The sequence below is a fragment of the Leptonychotes weddellii genome, chromosome 16 (assembly GCF_054177405.1).
Source record: "Leptonychotes weddellii isolate Sample4059 chromosome 16, ASM5417740v2, whole genome shotgun sequence".
NCBI lineage: Eukaryota > Metazoa > Chordata > Mammalia > Carnivora > Phocidae > Leptonychotes > Leptonychotes weddellii.
The window spans coordinates 44,503,166-44,519,704 of record NC_138384.1 but is presented as its reverse complement, the minus strand read 5'-3'; the positions used below and the strand labels follow the sequence as shown (position 1 = coordinate 44,519,704).

Below are 16,539 nucleotides of genomic sequence, written 5' to 3'. Positions count from 1 at the left end.
ATGACCCTCTCCTGCTCAAACCGTTGAATGGTTCCCTATGCAAGTTCCTTACCCAAAGCCGGGGCGCCTGGGTGGCTCAGATCGTTAAGCGTCTGCCTTCAGCTCAGGTCATGATCCCAGGGTCCTGGGATCAAGCCTCACATCGGGCTCCTGGCTCAGCAAGGAGCCTGCTTCTCCCTCTCCCTCTGCCTCTCTCCCTGCTCATGCTCTCTCTATCTCTGTCTCAAATGAATAAATAAAATCTTAAAAAAAAAAAAGTTCCTTACCCAAAGCCCTGCGAACTGCTCCCATCTCAGGCTCATTGCCTACAGCCTGGCTCCAGCCTTAGGACATGAGCATTAGTCAATTCTTTAGGTCTCAACTCAACTGTCACCACCTTAGAAGTCCACACTGGCCACCTAATCCAAATTTATGTCCACACCCTCTTCTATCTGGAATTACACTCTATGTTTATATGTTCACTGCCTCCTCCATTTGAATGTAAGGTCCAGAAACCATCGTATCCCTAGCATCTATGACTGTGCTTGGCCCTTAGTATACTGTTACTGGAACAGTACTGAATTAATAGATATACCAAAAGAAATCCAAGTGTCCATCGGCAGAATTACATAAATCTGGTACATAATAAAATAATAATAGCTAACATTTATTGAAGACTCACTACATGCTACACACTCTTTACATGTATTATGTTATTTAATCCTCATGACAATCTTATGAGCTGGTTTATCTTCTTATCCCTTTTTTGCAGCTGAGAAAACAGGCACAAAGAAGTTCACTAGCTTATCCAAGGATACACAGCTAGGAAGTCGCTAATAATCAGCTAGTTGATAAGGGCAATAATAAGGGAGAGCAATTCAGAAGGTGGACTCTGAGGCCACACTGCTCTGGTGCACACACACTATAGAAAACGAGGTAGCCATTAGAAAGAATAAGATAATAAAAGGTAACACTTAGGGGCGCCTGGGTGGCTCAGTCGTTAAGCATCTGCCTTCGGCTCAGGTCATGATCCCAGGGTCCTGGGATCGAGCCCCGCATCGGGCTGCCCGCTCCGCGGGAAGCCTGTTTCTCTCTCTCCCTCTCCCCCTGCTTGTGATCCTGCTCTCACTGTGTCTCTCTCTGTCAAATAAATAAATAAAATCTTTAAAAAAAAAAAAAAAAAGAAATCACAGATACTATTAAAAAAATAATAATAAATAAATAAAAGGTAACACTTATTAAGCTGTTACTGTATGCCAAGCACTGTTCTAAGCAATGTATGTGTATTAATTCTGCCAGAAAGGGGCACCTGGGTGGCTCCATCTGTTGGACGTCTGCCTTCAGCGTCTGCCTTCGGCTTGGGTCATGATCCCAGGGTCCTGGGATCCAGCCCTGGTCCAGCTCCTTGCTCGGCAGAGAACCTGCTTCTCTCTCTCCCTCTGCCTGATGCTCCCCCTGCTTGTGCTCTATGTCAAATAAAAAAATAAAAAATAAAAACCTCTGCCAGAAAGGCACTGTTACTCTCATTTTGCAGATAAGAAAGCTGTAGTAGACAAAATGTGTCCATCCCTCCCTTCCCCCCTACCACTGCAGATGTCCATGCTCTAATCCCTGGGACCTGTGAATAAATTACTTTACATGACGAAAGGACCTTAGGTGTAATTAAATTAAGATTCTGAAATGGGGAAATTAACCTAGATTATTACTTGGGTGGGCCCAAGTAATCACAAGGGTCCTTAATAAGAGGGAGGCAGAAAAGGGGCGCTGCGTGGCTCAGTCGTTAAGCATCTGCCTTCGGCTCAGGTCAGGATCCCAGGATCCTGGGATCGAGCCCCGCATCAGGCTCCCTGCTCAGTGGGAAGCCTGCTTCTCCCTCTCCCCCTGCTTGTGTTCCCTCTCTGTGTGTGTCTCTCTCTGTCAAATAAATAAATAAAATCTTAAAAAGAAAAAAAAGAGGGAGGCAGAAGGGTCAGAAGATGCTATGCTGCTGGCTTTGGAAATGAAGGGGCCACAAGCTAAGGAACACAGGTGGTTTCTACATGCTAGAAAAGTCAGGCAAAAAGACTTTCCCCTAGAGCCTCCACAGGGGAACATGTCCCTGTCAACACCTTGATTTTAGCCCAGTGAAACTGATTTCAGACTTCTGACCTCCAGAACTGTAAGAGAATAAATTTGTATTGTTTTAAGCCACTAAGTTTGTGGTCATTGTTACAGCAGCAACAGGAAACTAAGATATTGAGGACAGAGTTGTTAAAGAACTTGCCGAAGATCACACACCTCCAAAATGGCAAAGCAGGTATCAACTCAGGAAATACTGCTCCAAAATCTGTACTCTTCAAGTTATATTGCCTCTCAATACCACAAATAAATGTAAAATCACATTGCGACATGTTATGTATATAGCCCCCCGGGAGCCACGACGGCAATAATCACCATCTACAGAGGGCTCACTGGGTTTGAGGCATGGAACTAGGTACCTTACATATACTACTCCACTGAGATACCGTGATTACTGGGGTGCCTGGCTGGCTCAGTCGGGAGAGCATGTGACTCATCAGGGTCCTGAGTTCAAGCCCCATATTGAGTATGAAGCCTACTTAAAATAAAATTCGAAACAACAACAACTGATTATAGTTCTTCACCATGTCTCTTTTGGGGGAAAAAAGCATACACACCCTAAATACTGCATACAATTTCTTGCCTTAGAAGTCCAAAGGGTTGGAACGCCTGGGTGGCTCAGTTGGTTAAGCGTCTGCCTTCGGCTCAGGTCATGATCCCAGGGTCCTGGGATCGAGTTCCGCATCAGGCTCCCCGCTCTGCGGGGAGCCTACTTCTCCCTCTGCCTCTGCCTCTCTCTCTCTCTATCTCTCATGAATAAATAAATAAAATCTTTAAAAAAAAAAAAAAAGAAGTCCAAAGGGCTCCACAGACCCCAGAATAGGCCATCACGTTTCCATAGGAAAGGATTCAAGTCTGCCTGGAGTAAGGAGAAAACTGAGGCTCAGAAAAGGTGTCCAAGCTCTCACAGCTCATGAGTGGCCAGAACTGGGATAGGAATACAGTTCTGACCACTATCTATGATTTTTCCTCTTTCTTTTTTTTTTTTTTTTTAAAGATTTTATTTTATTTATTTGACAGAGAGAGAGACAGACAGCTAGAGAGGGAACACAAGCAGGGGGAGTGGGAGAGGGAGAAGCAGGCTCCTGGCCAAGCAGGGAGCCCGATGCGGGGCTCGATCCCAGGACCCTGGGATCATGACCTGAGCCGAAGGCAGACGCCTAACGACTGAGCCACCCAGGCACCCCTGATTTTTCCTCTTTCAATGTCTTCTCCATGTTGTCTTGTACACAGTAGGTTCTAAATAAATATTTGCTGATTAGGCTCTCTCATCCTTACCTTCTACTGCCACAGGAATACCTTTTAAATTTCTGAGAAGGAAGGAACCAGAGCCTTTTTATCACAACCTTTGAATTCACAATACATACCACAAGTTAAGCCAAGCCAACTGAATTCCACTCATGGTTAAAAATTCCTAAGACTATACCAAATTCACACTTGAACCACATTTATTGAGATTTTAATGCGTGATAACGAGTCATGCAAAAATCTGGTTATAAGACTATTTCAAGTAGGGTAAAAAGTAAGCACAAAGTCTCTAGGCCAGAGAGAGGTTTAGCATATTTGAGGAACAGAAAAATTCAAGAGCTTGAACAAAGTGAACCAGGGAGCTGTAGCCAAGATCAGACAAGGCAGAGCATGAAAGGCAATGGATTTTAAAAGCTTTGGATTTTATTCAGAATACAAGAGGAAGGGGCGCCTGGGTGGCTCAGTTGTTAAGCGTCTGCCTTTGGCTCAGGTCATGATCCCAGGGTTCTGGGATCGAGCCCCGCATCGGGCTCCCTGCTCTGCGGGAGCCTGCTTCTCCCTCTCCCACTCCCCCTGCTTGTGTTCCCGCTCTCACTATGTCTCTCTCTGTCAAATGAATAAAATAAAATCTTAAAAAAAAGGGGGGGGGGCGCCTGGGTGGCTCAGTCATTAAGCGTCTGCCTTCGGCTCAGGTCATGATCTCAGGGTCCTGGGATCGAGCCCCACATCGGGCTCCCTGCTCCGGGGGAAGCCTGCTTCTCCCTCTCCCACTCCCCCTGCTTGTGTTCCCTCTCTTGCTGTGTCTCTCTCTGTCAAATAAATAAAATATTAAAAAAAAAAAGTTAGCGAACTAAACTTTAAAAAAAAATAAATCTACAATCTTGCTCCATCTAACTGCTCATTCATTACATTTACTTCAATGTCTTGTCAGAATCCAAAACAGAACTTAAGATTGCTCCCCCTACAATCTTCCTCATCCTTCTGGAGTCTCCACTCATCCCACTAATGTTTACTTTACATTTGCTTTATTTATCTCAACCTATTTCCTATGTAGCTTCCTGCTTTTGTTACTCATGATTTATACTTGTCAAGTAACTGTAGCTATAATTTACTAAATGCTCTATAAGCATAGGCACTATTCATGCATTATCTCATTTTTTATAAGTCTTTATTCATTTAAGCAATCTCTACACCCAACGTGGGGCTCAAACTCATGACCCCGAGATCAAGAGTCGAATCCTCTTCCAACTGAGCCCGCCAGGCACCTCCATGCATTATTTCATTTAATTCTCAACACTCTTATAATATAGATTCTATTATCTCCATTTGACAAATGAGGACACTAAAGCACAGAGAAGGAATGTATCCAAGGTTAAATAACTGAGAATTTCTGCTGTTGCGATTCAAACTTAACTATCAACACTACAATAAATTGGTCCTTATATGAGCAATCAGGATTGGCCTCCACAACACAGTATGCACTCCGTCACTAACTATGGCAAATGTGTGACTATGGAACCAACTGAAGTTCTACTGAACAGCAGCAGTGTTGGATAATGAGTCTCTGAAAACAGGAAAATTTTTGAAGTCCCTTTTTTGTAAAGTCAAAATTTCAGAGTTGAAAGAGTCCTTAAAAATGTAGTCACACTTACCCCTCCTTTTTGCAGATGTGGAACTTAAGGCCAACAAACTGTGAGACTGACCCAAGGTCAAGAGAGCTGGTTAGCAGACCTGGGAACTGAACCCAGGTTTCTTGACTTCCTACATCTTTGCAAAGTACAGTCATTTCATCCAACAAATATATCTGAATGTCTACAAACTTGCAAGCACTAGAAATTTAGTAAGACCAGTCAAATCCCTTTAGTTATCAGACATTTATAAAACACTTTTCCTGGGGCGCCTGGGTGGCTCAGTCGTTAGGCGTCTGCCTTAGGCTCAGGTCATGATCCCAGGGTCCTGGGATCAAGCCCCACGTCGGGCTCCCTGCTCCGCGGGAAGCCTGCTTCTCCCTCTTCCACTCCCCCTGCTTGTGTTCCCTCTCTCGCTGTGTCTCTGTCAAATAAATAAATAAAATCTTTAAAAAAAAACAAAAAAACAAAACACTTTTCCTCATGGAGCTTATCATCTATTTTGCTCTTTCCAGTCAACCTCCCTCCCTTCCTCATGCTTAGTTAGGTAAGGGATAAACTACTGCTGAGTGGAAGAAAAATCAGACAGGCCTAGTTGTGAAAAATATTGCAGAAACCGCTGAAGCACACATTCTGAAAACATACACAGCTGCCAGCTTCAACACCCTCCTTTACACTAATTTGACCGAAAAAATGAGCCCCTATTGTCAAAAATGACCCGGAGTGGGGGAGAGTATGAACCTGAAGTGAGTGACTTAGATTCAACTCCTACTTCTATCTACTTGGTGCATGACCTTGGGAGTCTGCGCTCTTCCTTGAACCTCATCCATAAAATGGGCTATGTACCATAGCAAGAAATGCAAAGTCACATGCTGACAGGGGCCAGGCAATTATATCAAATGAGTGAAGTTGAACTGATAGAGGATCCCTAGAGAACCCTGTGCCATGTCAGAGGCAGTCCCTACTTAGCTCCAATCAATGTGGAAGTTCTGACTTTTCTATTCTTCAAGAGAAGACAGAAATAACAGAAATTGCCAGACTGGGGCATGGGGCATAGGGCTGGGGTGGGGTGGAGGGAAGAGAATCACATTTCTTTCCCAACTTCTTGTGATAAAAATTTGAAACATACATAAAGTAAAAAGAATAGGTAGCATTTTGCCTTTTATGCGTACAGGACATCATGGCATTTCACACCTCTAGCATGCATCTCCAAAAATATGGCATTCTCCTTCAGAACCATGCTATTACCACATCTAGAAAATAATTCTCAAATATCACCTAATAGGACTGAATATTCAAATTTCCACTATTGTCTAAAAGATGTTTCTTTAGGAGTTTTCTTTCTGAACCAGGATCCAATCAAGGTTTACATCTTACATTTGGCTTCATCTCTTTATGCTCTTTTAATCTAGAACACTCCTTTCCCTTGTTCTTCCATGACATTGACTTTTGTAATAGAACCAGGACAGTTGTCTTGTAAAATGTCCCACATCCTAGGAGCGCCTGGGTGGCTCAGTTGGTTAAGCGACTGCCTTCGACTCAGTGCATGATCCCGGAGTCCTGGGATCGAGTCCCATGTCGGGCTCCCGGCTCAGTGGGGAGGCTGCTTCTCCCTCTGATCCTCTCCCCTCTCATGCTGTCTCTCTCTCTAAGTAAATAAATAAAATCTTTTAAAAAAAAAAATGTCCCACATCCTAGACATCTTATTACCTCAATGTTCTCTAATTTGTTCCTCTGTTCTCTGAAAGCATGATTAGGATAAAAGATAGTCAGCAGGACAACTTCACCGATGACACACTCAAGTTCTTATTTCACAGAAAGCACATTATTAATAATCACTTCCAAAGGCAATAAACTCATTTTTAATTTCTTTGTTTGAATATTTCCTTGGCCTTATGGATTCTAAATTATTATTTTTAAATTAAGTCAATTTCGTTCTCTCTTTCTTCCTTCTTTTGACTTTATTTTTTTAAAAGATTTTATTTATTTATTTATTTGAGAGAAAGAATGAGATAGAGAGAGCATGAGAGGGGGGAGGGTCAGAGGGAGAAGCAGACTCCCCACTGAGCAGGGAGCCCAATGCAGGACTCGATCCTGGGACTCCAGGATCATGACCTGAGCCGAAGGCAGGCGCCCAACCAACGGAGCCATCCAGGTGCCCATCTTTTGACTTTATTTTTAAGTAATCTCTACATCCAACGTGGGGCTTGAACTCACAACCCCAATCAAGAGTGTCATGTTCCACTAACAGCCAGCCAGGCGCCCCAATTTTTTTCTTTCTGATGCTCAAATGGTCTCAAATGTGGCAATTCTCTAGATTTTTAAATGCTGGCAATTAATTTCAAAAAATTTAAAAGTGTATGAAAGGGACACCTGGGTGGCTCAGTCGTTAAGCATCTGCCTTCGGCTCAGGTCATGATCCCAGGGTCCTGAGATGGAGCCCTGGATCGGGCTCCCTGCTCGGCAGGAAGCCGGTTTCTCCCTCTCCCACTCCCCCTGCTTATGTTCCCTCTCTCACTGTCTATAAATAAATAAATCTTTAAAAACAGTGTATGAAAGATACAACCCAGTTTTTAACCTCTAGACCATTATACTCTCCTTTCCAGTTCTCTGATAACCTTGGTCCAACATCACACAGAATCAGCAACAAAATGTTGCCAGAACGCAATCAGCTGATTCCTAGGCCACCTTCCATCTTACAAAAGAACCCCAGACTCCAGAGCTCTTCTATTCCACCTGGAGTTTCCCTAGGGGCAAGTCAATTTGCTTTGTGGAGCCTCCTTCCTATTTGTACAGGGGAAATCACTGCTCTTCCTACTTCAGAGCTGATATGAGACTCGGTTGAAAAATGGACATGAGGGCGCCTGGGTGGCTCAGTCGTTGAGTGTCTGCCTTCGGCTCGGGTCATGATCCCAGGATCCTGGGATCGAGCCCCACATCGGGCTTCCTGCTCCGCAGGAGGCCTGCTTCTCTCTCTCCCATTCCCCCCCGCTTGTGTTCCCTCTCTCGCTGTGTCTCTCTCTGTCAAATAAATAAATAAAATCTTAAAAAAAAAAAGAAAAAGAAAAATGGACATGAAGGCACTTTAACAAACTCTGCAAGATTGTCTATAAATACAGAGGTCCAAATTACAGATCACCCCCCCCTTCCTTCCCTCCCAGGACGCTCAATCAATCCTTTTCAGGTTCTCCACTGAGTTCGGTACCTCTCCACTCCCTCAGAATAACTCCCATTTCCCAAGAATTCTATACCCTGACTTTGATTTGTCCCTTAGGTCATCTCCTCTTCAGCAGCCCCCATCCATCATTCTTTACTGCTCCTCAGAGGAATCATTCCTACCCTCTTGACAGTTCTCTCACTACATTCCATCTTAATCTTCACCAGCTTTGCCCTACCTTAAAACTACCTGCTGCCCCAACCCTTTGGATGAGCCCTTCTAATACACTTAGGATCTCTTTCCCAACCCTTTAGGACCTCCTAACACTCAAACCTTCTTCAAATAGCAGTCCCTAAAATCAACCAGCCCCACCTATGTCCTCAGGCCCATTTTCACCATTTAATTCCCAATCTTCCACTTCAGATGCCTTGGGTCCTCAGACCAATGCTTGCTAATGCCTCACAATGCCCCCTCCCCCAACCACATAAAACCCCACAGCTGAAATAAGCCTGAAAACTCAGGTTCGCCCCACCTCACCCCCCCAAACACACACTCTCTCTCACCAAAAAATTCTAGAAACTCCCACCTCTCAAACTAAATTCTCTTGACCTGCCTGCCTCTTTATCCTTAGATCAATTAACTCTATACTCTGGACTCACATCACATACCTCCCCCCCTCAAACAGACCTCATCTCTCAACTCAACCACTCATATATTTCCAGACATAAATAACCATCTAAAACCTAAGTCCAAAAGAGAACTCTTGCTTCTTCACTCACCCCACTATCTCAGTCAATAAATGGCAATTCCATCTTTCCAGCTGCTCAAACCAAAGAAACCTTAAAGTCATCCTTGTGTTCTGCCTCTCATACCCCACACACTGTATCCTTCAGCAAAACCCGTCCCCTCCCCCACCTTGAAAATATAATCAGAATATGTATTTGTCCCCTTCTCTAGAGTTTGAAGCCACCATTACCTACGTCCCAAGGGGATTATTACCACGGTCTCCTAACCAGAATCCTTATCTCTGCTTCTGCCCACTTCGACCTACTCTCCCCACAGCAAGACTGATCCTTTTAAAATGCAAACCTGATCGCGTTACTCCTAGGCTCAAAACTCTCCAGTGGGTTTCCCAGAACACTTGGAATAAAAAAGCTACTCCAAATCAAATGAGGAGTAGCTTTTCTGTTTCTTTCTCTCACTTGCCAAGCATGCTCTGGCCTCCAGGACTTTACACCAGCCGCTTTCTCTCTGCTAGCAAAGTTTTTCCACATGGCTCTTTTTCCTTCATACAGGTCTGAGGCTCAATGTTATCTCTTCAGAGGCCTTCCCTGGCCTCCCTATCAAAATAGCTCTCCCACCTCAACATTCTTTATTGATGCTGGTACCCTGCTGTATTTCTCTCCCTGGCACTCGCCTATTACCTATTATATTATTTCTTTATGTTTATTGCTTCCCCCACCAGAATGTACACTCCATGCAGGCAAGGAGTCCGTCCAGTTCACTAATATATGCTCTGTGCCTAGAACAGTGCTTGTGGCAGGTGCTCAATAAATATTTGATCTAATCAATCGCCTCTTTCAAAGACCTCATCCCCTCCGATAACTATTCAGTACCCAAGGTATGCCCAACCCTAGTGCCCAGTCCTCTCTAGACACACCCCCGTAACTAGGCATAAGCAACCTCTTCGGGTAGCTCCAGCCCCTAGGCTCTCCGGGCCTCTCAAGATTCTCAGTTGAAATAACTTGCTCCAAAACGCCTCAAAAACCCTCATTCTTTCAAATTGGCCCACCCTTTCGAAACCACAAGAAGGTAAGCTCGCCCGTGTTCGGTGGGCCGGTCTCCCCGGCGTCCAGCAGAGAACAGGTTCCCGCAATCTACGAATGAATGAACTACGCCCCCACTTCATCCTCCCCTTGCACCCTCCTACTCCCTAAGCGCCCACCACCACCACTCCCTTCGGGCGTCTGCGTCCTTGAGTTTGAGTCCTCCTGATCCCTCAGGACTCCCCCACCGCCCCTTCCAGAGGCCTCCCTCGGAATAACCCTCCCCCCCACGCTGGGAGGTCCCCCTCCCCACATCTTCCAGAAACACCCCTAACCAACCCCTCCAGTCCTCTCAAGGCCACCCTCCCCGGGCACATAAAATTCCCGCCTCCTCGCTTCAAATCAGACCCTCCGGCTCCGTGAGGGCCGCCAACGCCTCAGGCCAGACGCCCCCTCCAGACCCTCAGTCCCACAGCCGCTCTGGCCCTGACCGTTTCTGGGCCTCCAATCCCCACAGACGGATCTGCCGGTCATACTGCGCCGCCTCCTCCTCGCTGATGCCGCCGCCAGCCTCCTCCTTCTCCACCATGGCGCCGGCTCTAGCTGCCTGCACTCGGGTCCTGCCCACGGTAACCGCCCGCCGGCCCCACGCGCCGCCAACCGCCGCCGGCCGCTCGCCCGGGCCGCCTCTGCGCCTGCGCCAGAGGCCGCGCCTGCGCAGGACCTCCTCCACGGCCCGGCCCGCCCCTAGAGCCCGGGACCACGTGGACCTCCCCAGCCTCAAAGGCGGGCCAGCGGGACTGCCAGTCACGTGACGAAGCTGCAGCCATTCCTGGCCCAAAAATGGCGCGGTTTAACGCCCCGAGACGGCAGATACCCAAGTGCTGATTTACGGGGCTATTAATTCGGCGAATATTTATCTAGTACCTGCTGAAATCCCGGCATTGGGGGTTTTGAAATAGAGCAGCGAATAAAATAGACAAAGCCCTGCCCTCATAGAGCTTACGTTCTATCGAGGGGTGCCCACAGAATAGAAATCAGGCCATGATAAATGATGTGGAGAAAAATAAAGGCGGATATGGGATTACAGGGTTGCAGGAGTGGCCAGAGAGGTCTCTCAGAGAAAGTGATACTGAACAGAGATCTGAAGGGACCGAATAAACAAGCCATGTGGATAACTGGGAGATGGAGCATTTCCAGTCAGGGCAAAGAGCAGGTGCAAAGGCCCTGAAGCTGGAATGTGCTAGGATAGCTGAGGAACTGTGGAGAGGGCAAGGTGGCTGGAGCAGAGTGAGAGGATGGGCAGGTGGTAAGAGTGAAATCGTAGATGAAGCAAGTGGGACTTCCTGTAGGGCCTCGTAGGCTAGTATTAGCTTATACCTATTTTCCTTAGTCAAGGTGTCTTTTTTTATTACCCATTCAACAAGTACTTACTGAGCACTTGTTATGCGTCAATCATTGATCTCAGTGCTAGGCCAGGTGGAGCACTGAAAAAAAAAAAATAACACTGTCTTCTCATGGAGTTAAAATGGATTTTATGTGAATTCTTTCTCTAATCCTTATGAGATTAGTTAGGTTTTTTAGTACTGCTATTTCATAGCTAAGGAGTCTGAGGTCCAGCAAAGTTCAGTAGCCTGAACGAAGTCTTATAGCTTAGAAGTAATGAAACTAGGATTCAAACCCAGGCAGTGTGGCCCACATGCTTCATCAGGAGGTCGTACTGTTGGTGGTACATTAGGCTTCTACCATGTGCTCCGACCTTGCCTCTGAGGTACATACTCTGTGAACCTCAGAGATGGATATTTCATCCCCTCTTACAGATTACAACTCTGGGACTCAGAAAGGGGTAGGAATTCATCCAAGATCACAATATCACTCCAAAAAAAAAATTTTTGGCCAACGCTTACTCTTGGTTATGGACTTGGAACAAATTATGTAAAAAATTAGGGACTTAAACAACAATAAATATTTATTATCTCTTATAGTTTCTGTGGGTCTGGGATTCAGAGCAGCTTGTCTGGGCTGTTCTGGCACAAGGTCTTTCATGAGGATGCAGTCAGATGTCAGCTGGGGCTATAGTCATCTGATGGCTTGTAATGAAAGATCCCTTTCCGAGGTGACTCACTCCAATGGCTACCAAGCTGATGTGGGCTGATAGCTGGGGACCTCAGTTCCGCTCCACGTGGGCCTAACCACTGGGCTGCCGGAGTGTCCTCATGACATGGTGGCTGGCTTCCCCCAGAGTGAGTGATCCATGAGAACAAGGTGAAAGCAGCAATGCCTTTTATTTTATTTTAAGATTTTTTATTTCTTTATTTGACAGAGGCACAGCGAGAGAGGGAAAACAAGCAGGGGAAGCGGGAGAGGGAGAAGCAGGCTTCCCGCTGAGCAGGGAGCCCGATGCGGGGCTCGATCCCAGGACCCTGGGATCACAACCTGAGATGAAGGCAAACGCTTAACGACTGAGCCACCCAGGCACCCCTTACTTTATTTTTTAAAAAGACTTTATTTATTTATTTGAGAGAGATCATGAGCAGGGGAGGGGCAGAGGTAGAAGCAGACTCTCCACTAAGCAGGGAGCCCAATGCTGGGCTGGACCCCAGGACGTGGGATCATGACTGAGCCAATGGCAGACACTTACCAACTGAGTCACCCAGACACCCCAGCAATATCTTTTATAACTCAGCCTTGGAAGTCACACACTGCCACTTCTGTAATATCCCGTTGATCATACACCATTGTATTCATTACAGGAGAGGACAATACAAGGGCATGAATATGGTGAACAAAAGAAACATGGATCCACCCTGTGTTGTGCTGACCAGCTAATAGGGAAGACAGGAAGTATTTTATCAATATTTACTAAATATTCTCAAAAAATATTTACCATATCCCTACTATGTGTTTGACTTTGTGCCAGGCCCTGGGGATACAATAATGATAAAAATGGACATACTCCTGCTTTAGGGACACTCATAATGCAGTGGGAGAGATAAAACAGTCACATAAATAGAAACTTCCCGAAGTGCTGTGAAGGAAAAGAAGAAAGAGCTATGACAGTGTTTGACTTAGTGTTGGAGCCAGAAAAAGGATATTCTGAGAATGTAAACTTTCTGCTGAGCTTTACAGAGTAAATAAAGTTTAACAAAACACTGGAAGACCCCCCGGCAGAAAGGACGGCTGCACCTGCTGTGACCCAGAATTTAAGTTCATTCTCTCTCTCTTTTTTTAAAGCTTTTATTTATTTCTTTGAGAGAGAAAGAGAAGGAGAGGGGCAGACAGAAAGGGAGAAGCAGGCTCCCCACTGGGCAGGGAGCCCATCAAGGGGCTCAATCCCAGGACCCTGGGATCATGACCTGAGCCAAAGGCAGACACTAACTGCTTAACCAACTAAGCCACTTAGGTGCCTCTCATTCTTTCTGACTCTGCCTCCCTGAGGGTATCTCCTTGACCCTTACTCCTTCACCCCCACACACTCTGTGGGAAGTTTAAAACAGGTCCACAAATCTGGGGCAGTTGGTGGCTGGCTCAGTTGGTGGAGCATGCAACTCTTGATCTGGAGGTCATGAGCTCAAGCCCCATGTTGCGCCTAGAGCTTATTTTAAAAAATAATAATAAAAAATAAAACATGCCCACAAATCCTTTGATATTCTTCAGTGATATTGAGTGGGGGGAGTCAATGTCCCCTGTCCTTGAATCTGTACTCTGTGACTGCTTGATCAATAGAACAAGATGGAAGTGAACGCTGAACTAATTTCTACATCCAGGCCTTAAGAAATGTGCAGCTTGGGACGCTTGGGTGGTTCAGTCGGTTAAGCGTCTGCCTTCAGCTCAGGTCATAATCCCAGGGTCCTGGGTTCAGTCCTGGGATCGTGTCCCGCATTGGGCTCCTTGCTCAGTGGGGAGCCTGCTTCTCCCTCTGCCTGCCTGCCCCCCCCCCCGGCTCGTTCTCTCTCTCTCTCTCTGACAAATAAATAACATCTTAAAGGAAGGAAGCAAGGAAGGTGCAGCTTCCCCTCAAAAAAGCTGAACACAGGGCGCCTGGGTGGCTCAGTCGTTAAGCGTCTGCCTTCGGCTCAGGTCATGATCCCAGAGTCCTGGGATCAAGTCCCACATCGGGCTTCCCGCTCTGCGGGAAGCCTGCTTCTCCCTCTCCCACTCCCCCTGCTTGTGTTCCTGCTCTCGCTATGTCTCTCTCTGTTAAATAAATAAAATCTTTAAAAAAAAAAAAAAAAAGCTGAACACAATTAGCTTATGACCCAGAAACTGCACTCTTAGGTATATACCCTGAGGAATTGTAAGCAGGCCCTCAGATACTTGTATGCCAATCTTCATTGTAGTGCTATTCACAATAGCCAAAGGAAAAACAATCCAACTGTCTTGGATGAAAGGATAAACAAAATGTGTCAGATGCGTACTGTGGAATATCATTCAGCCATAAAAAAGAAGGAAGCATTGGGGCGCCTGGGTGGCTCAGTCAGTTAAGTGTTTGCCTTCAGCTCAGGTCATGATCTCAGAGTTCTGGGATGGAGCCCCATGGTGGGCTCCCTGCTCGGCGGGGAGTCTGCTTCTCCTTCTGCCCCTCCCCCTGCTCGTGTTCGCGTGCTCTCTCTCTAACAAATAAATAAATAAAATCTTTCAAAAAAAAAAATCCTTAAAAAGAGAGAGAGAGAGAATGAAGCATTGACACATGCTACAACATGTCCCAGAAACATTTTGCTAGGTGAAAGAAGTCTATCATGAAAGCTGATGAAAAAAGAAATAGATGGTGATGATGATTTCATAACATCGTGAATGTCCTTCATGCCACTGAGTTGTATAATTAAAATGGTTAAAATGGTGGGGTGCCTGGCTGGCTCCGTCAGTAGAATATGCGACTCTCGATCTCAGGGTCATGAGTTCAAGTCCCATGTTGGGCATAGAGCTTACTTAAAAAAAAAAAGTGGAGGGCGCCTGGGTGGCTCAGTTGGTTAAGCGATTGCCTTCAGCTCAGGTCATGATCCTGGAGTCCTGGGATCGAGTCCCGCATCAGGCTCCCTGCTCAGCAGGGAGCCTGCTTCTCCCTCTGACCCTCCCCCCTCTCATGCTCTCTCTCTATCTCATTCTCTCTCATATAAATAAATAAAATCTTAAAAAAAAAAAGTGGATTTTATGTTATGTATGGTTTTAATCACAATTGTAAAAAATTAATAATGAAATATACCAAAACTCACTGAACTGTACTTTAAATAGGTGAGTTGTGTGCTATGTGAATATCTCACTAACGCTGTAAAATTAAAAAAAAATAAAAGGAAATGGAAGCTTCAACTTTCCCTTCCTTGGGATACTTGATTTTAATCCCAGCCTCCTTGCTAGGAGAAGTCAAAACAGCCCAAAGAGAAGTCCACGTGGAGAGGAGACAAAGCTCCTGACCCTCAGAGAGGCCAACAGCCCCAGGCAACAGCCAGCACCAACCTGTTGGCCATGTGAGTGAGCCATCTTGGAGGCAGATCCTCTGGCAGCTGGTGAGGCCACCCCAAATAGAGCAGAGACAAGCCATTCCTTCCAAGTCCTGCCCAAAGCTCTGATCAGCAAGCAAAATAAATGATCGCTGTTGATTTACACCACAAAGTTTTGGGATCACTTGTTACACGGCATTAGATTACCTGGATGCTGCCCCCTATCAACTCTCTCCTCATGCTTTCTTCTTTCTCTGTAATGTTTCCTTCTCTGTTCCTCCCCTTGGCTTGTGGCCATTCACACGCAAATGGCCTCTCTCTCTCTCTCTCTCTTTCTCTTTCCCTCACCCTACTCTCTTTCTCTCACTAACTCTCTTTCCCCTTCTCTGCCAACACTCTCCATCTTTCTGATCACACGCTCATTCATTCAGTATTCCCTGAGGACCTTCTCTGGGCCCAGCCCTGAGCTAGGTGATACATAAACGCTGGGGACTATTTTGTAATCTCTCAGAGGAAGTAATGACCAAGTAGAGATGTGAGGAATGAAGACAAGTCAGGTGACTGAGCCACGGGAACTGAAGGGGATAAAGGCATCAATTAAGAAATCAGGGCACCTGGGTGGCTCAGTTGGTTAAGCGACTGCCTTCAGCTCAGGTCATGGTCCCGGAGTCCTGGGATCGAGTCCCACATCGGGCTCCCGGCTCAGCGGGGAGCCTGCTTCTCCCTCTGACCCTCTCCCCTCTCATGCTGTTTTTCTCTCTCTCTCTCTCTCTCTCTCAAATAAATAAATAAATAAAACCTTTAAAAAAAAAAGAAATCAGATTATTTACATCAAAACTAATGATGTAATGTATGGTGATTAACATAAAAATAAAAATTTAAAAAAAAAAGGAATCAGATCATGCGGGCACCTGGCTGGCTCAGTTGGTAGAGCATGTGACTCTTGATCTCAGGGTTGTGAGTTCAAGCCCCATGTTAGGTGTAGAGATTACCTAAAAATAAAATCTTTAAAAAACTCTTTTAAAAAATAATAAAGAAAAGAAAAGAAACCAGATCATGGGGATGCCTGGCTGGCTGCGTGGCTACTGGGTTGTGAGTTCAAGCCCCACACTGGATGTAGAGATTACTTAAAGTCTTTTAAAAATTTTTTTAAGTAGGCTCCACACCCAATTGGGGCTCAAACCCACAACCTTAAGATCAAGAGT

General features: G+C 45.7%; 1 protein-coding gene across 3 annotated transcripts in view; it reads right to left on the bottom strand.

The window, feature by feature from the left end:
* The window catches only part of SAE1 (SUMO1 activating enzyme subunit 1), a 79,597-nt gene extending 69,009 nt beyond the window's left edge, over positions 1-10,588 (bottom strand). The window contains exon 1 of one of the 3 annotated variants that reach the window (XM_081807181.1): positions 10,388-10,588. In XM_081807181.1, coding sequence (XP_081663307.1) covers positions 10,388-10,485 — 98 coding nt within the window. In that variant the 5' untranslated portion in view covers positions 10,486-10,588. The remainder of the gene's footprint in view (positions 1-10,387) is intronic. The other 2 variants (XM_081807182.1, XM_081807180.1) reach the window with 2 other exon arrangements.
* Positions 10,589-16,539: the final 5,951 nt, after the last annotated feature.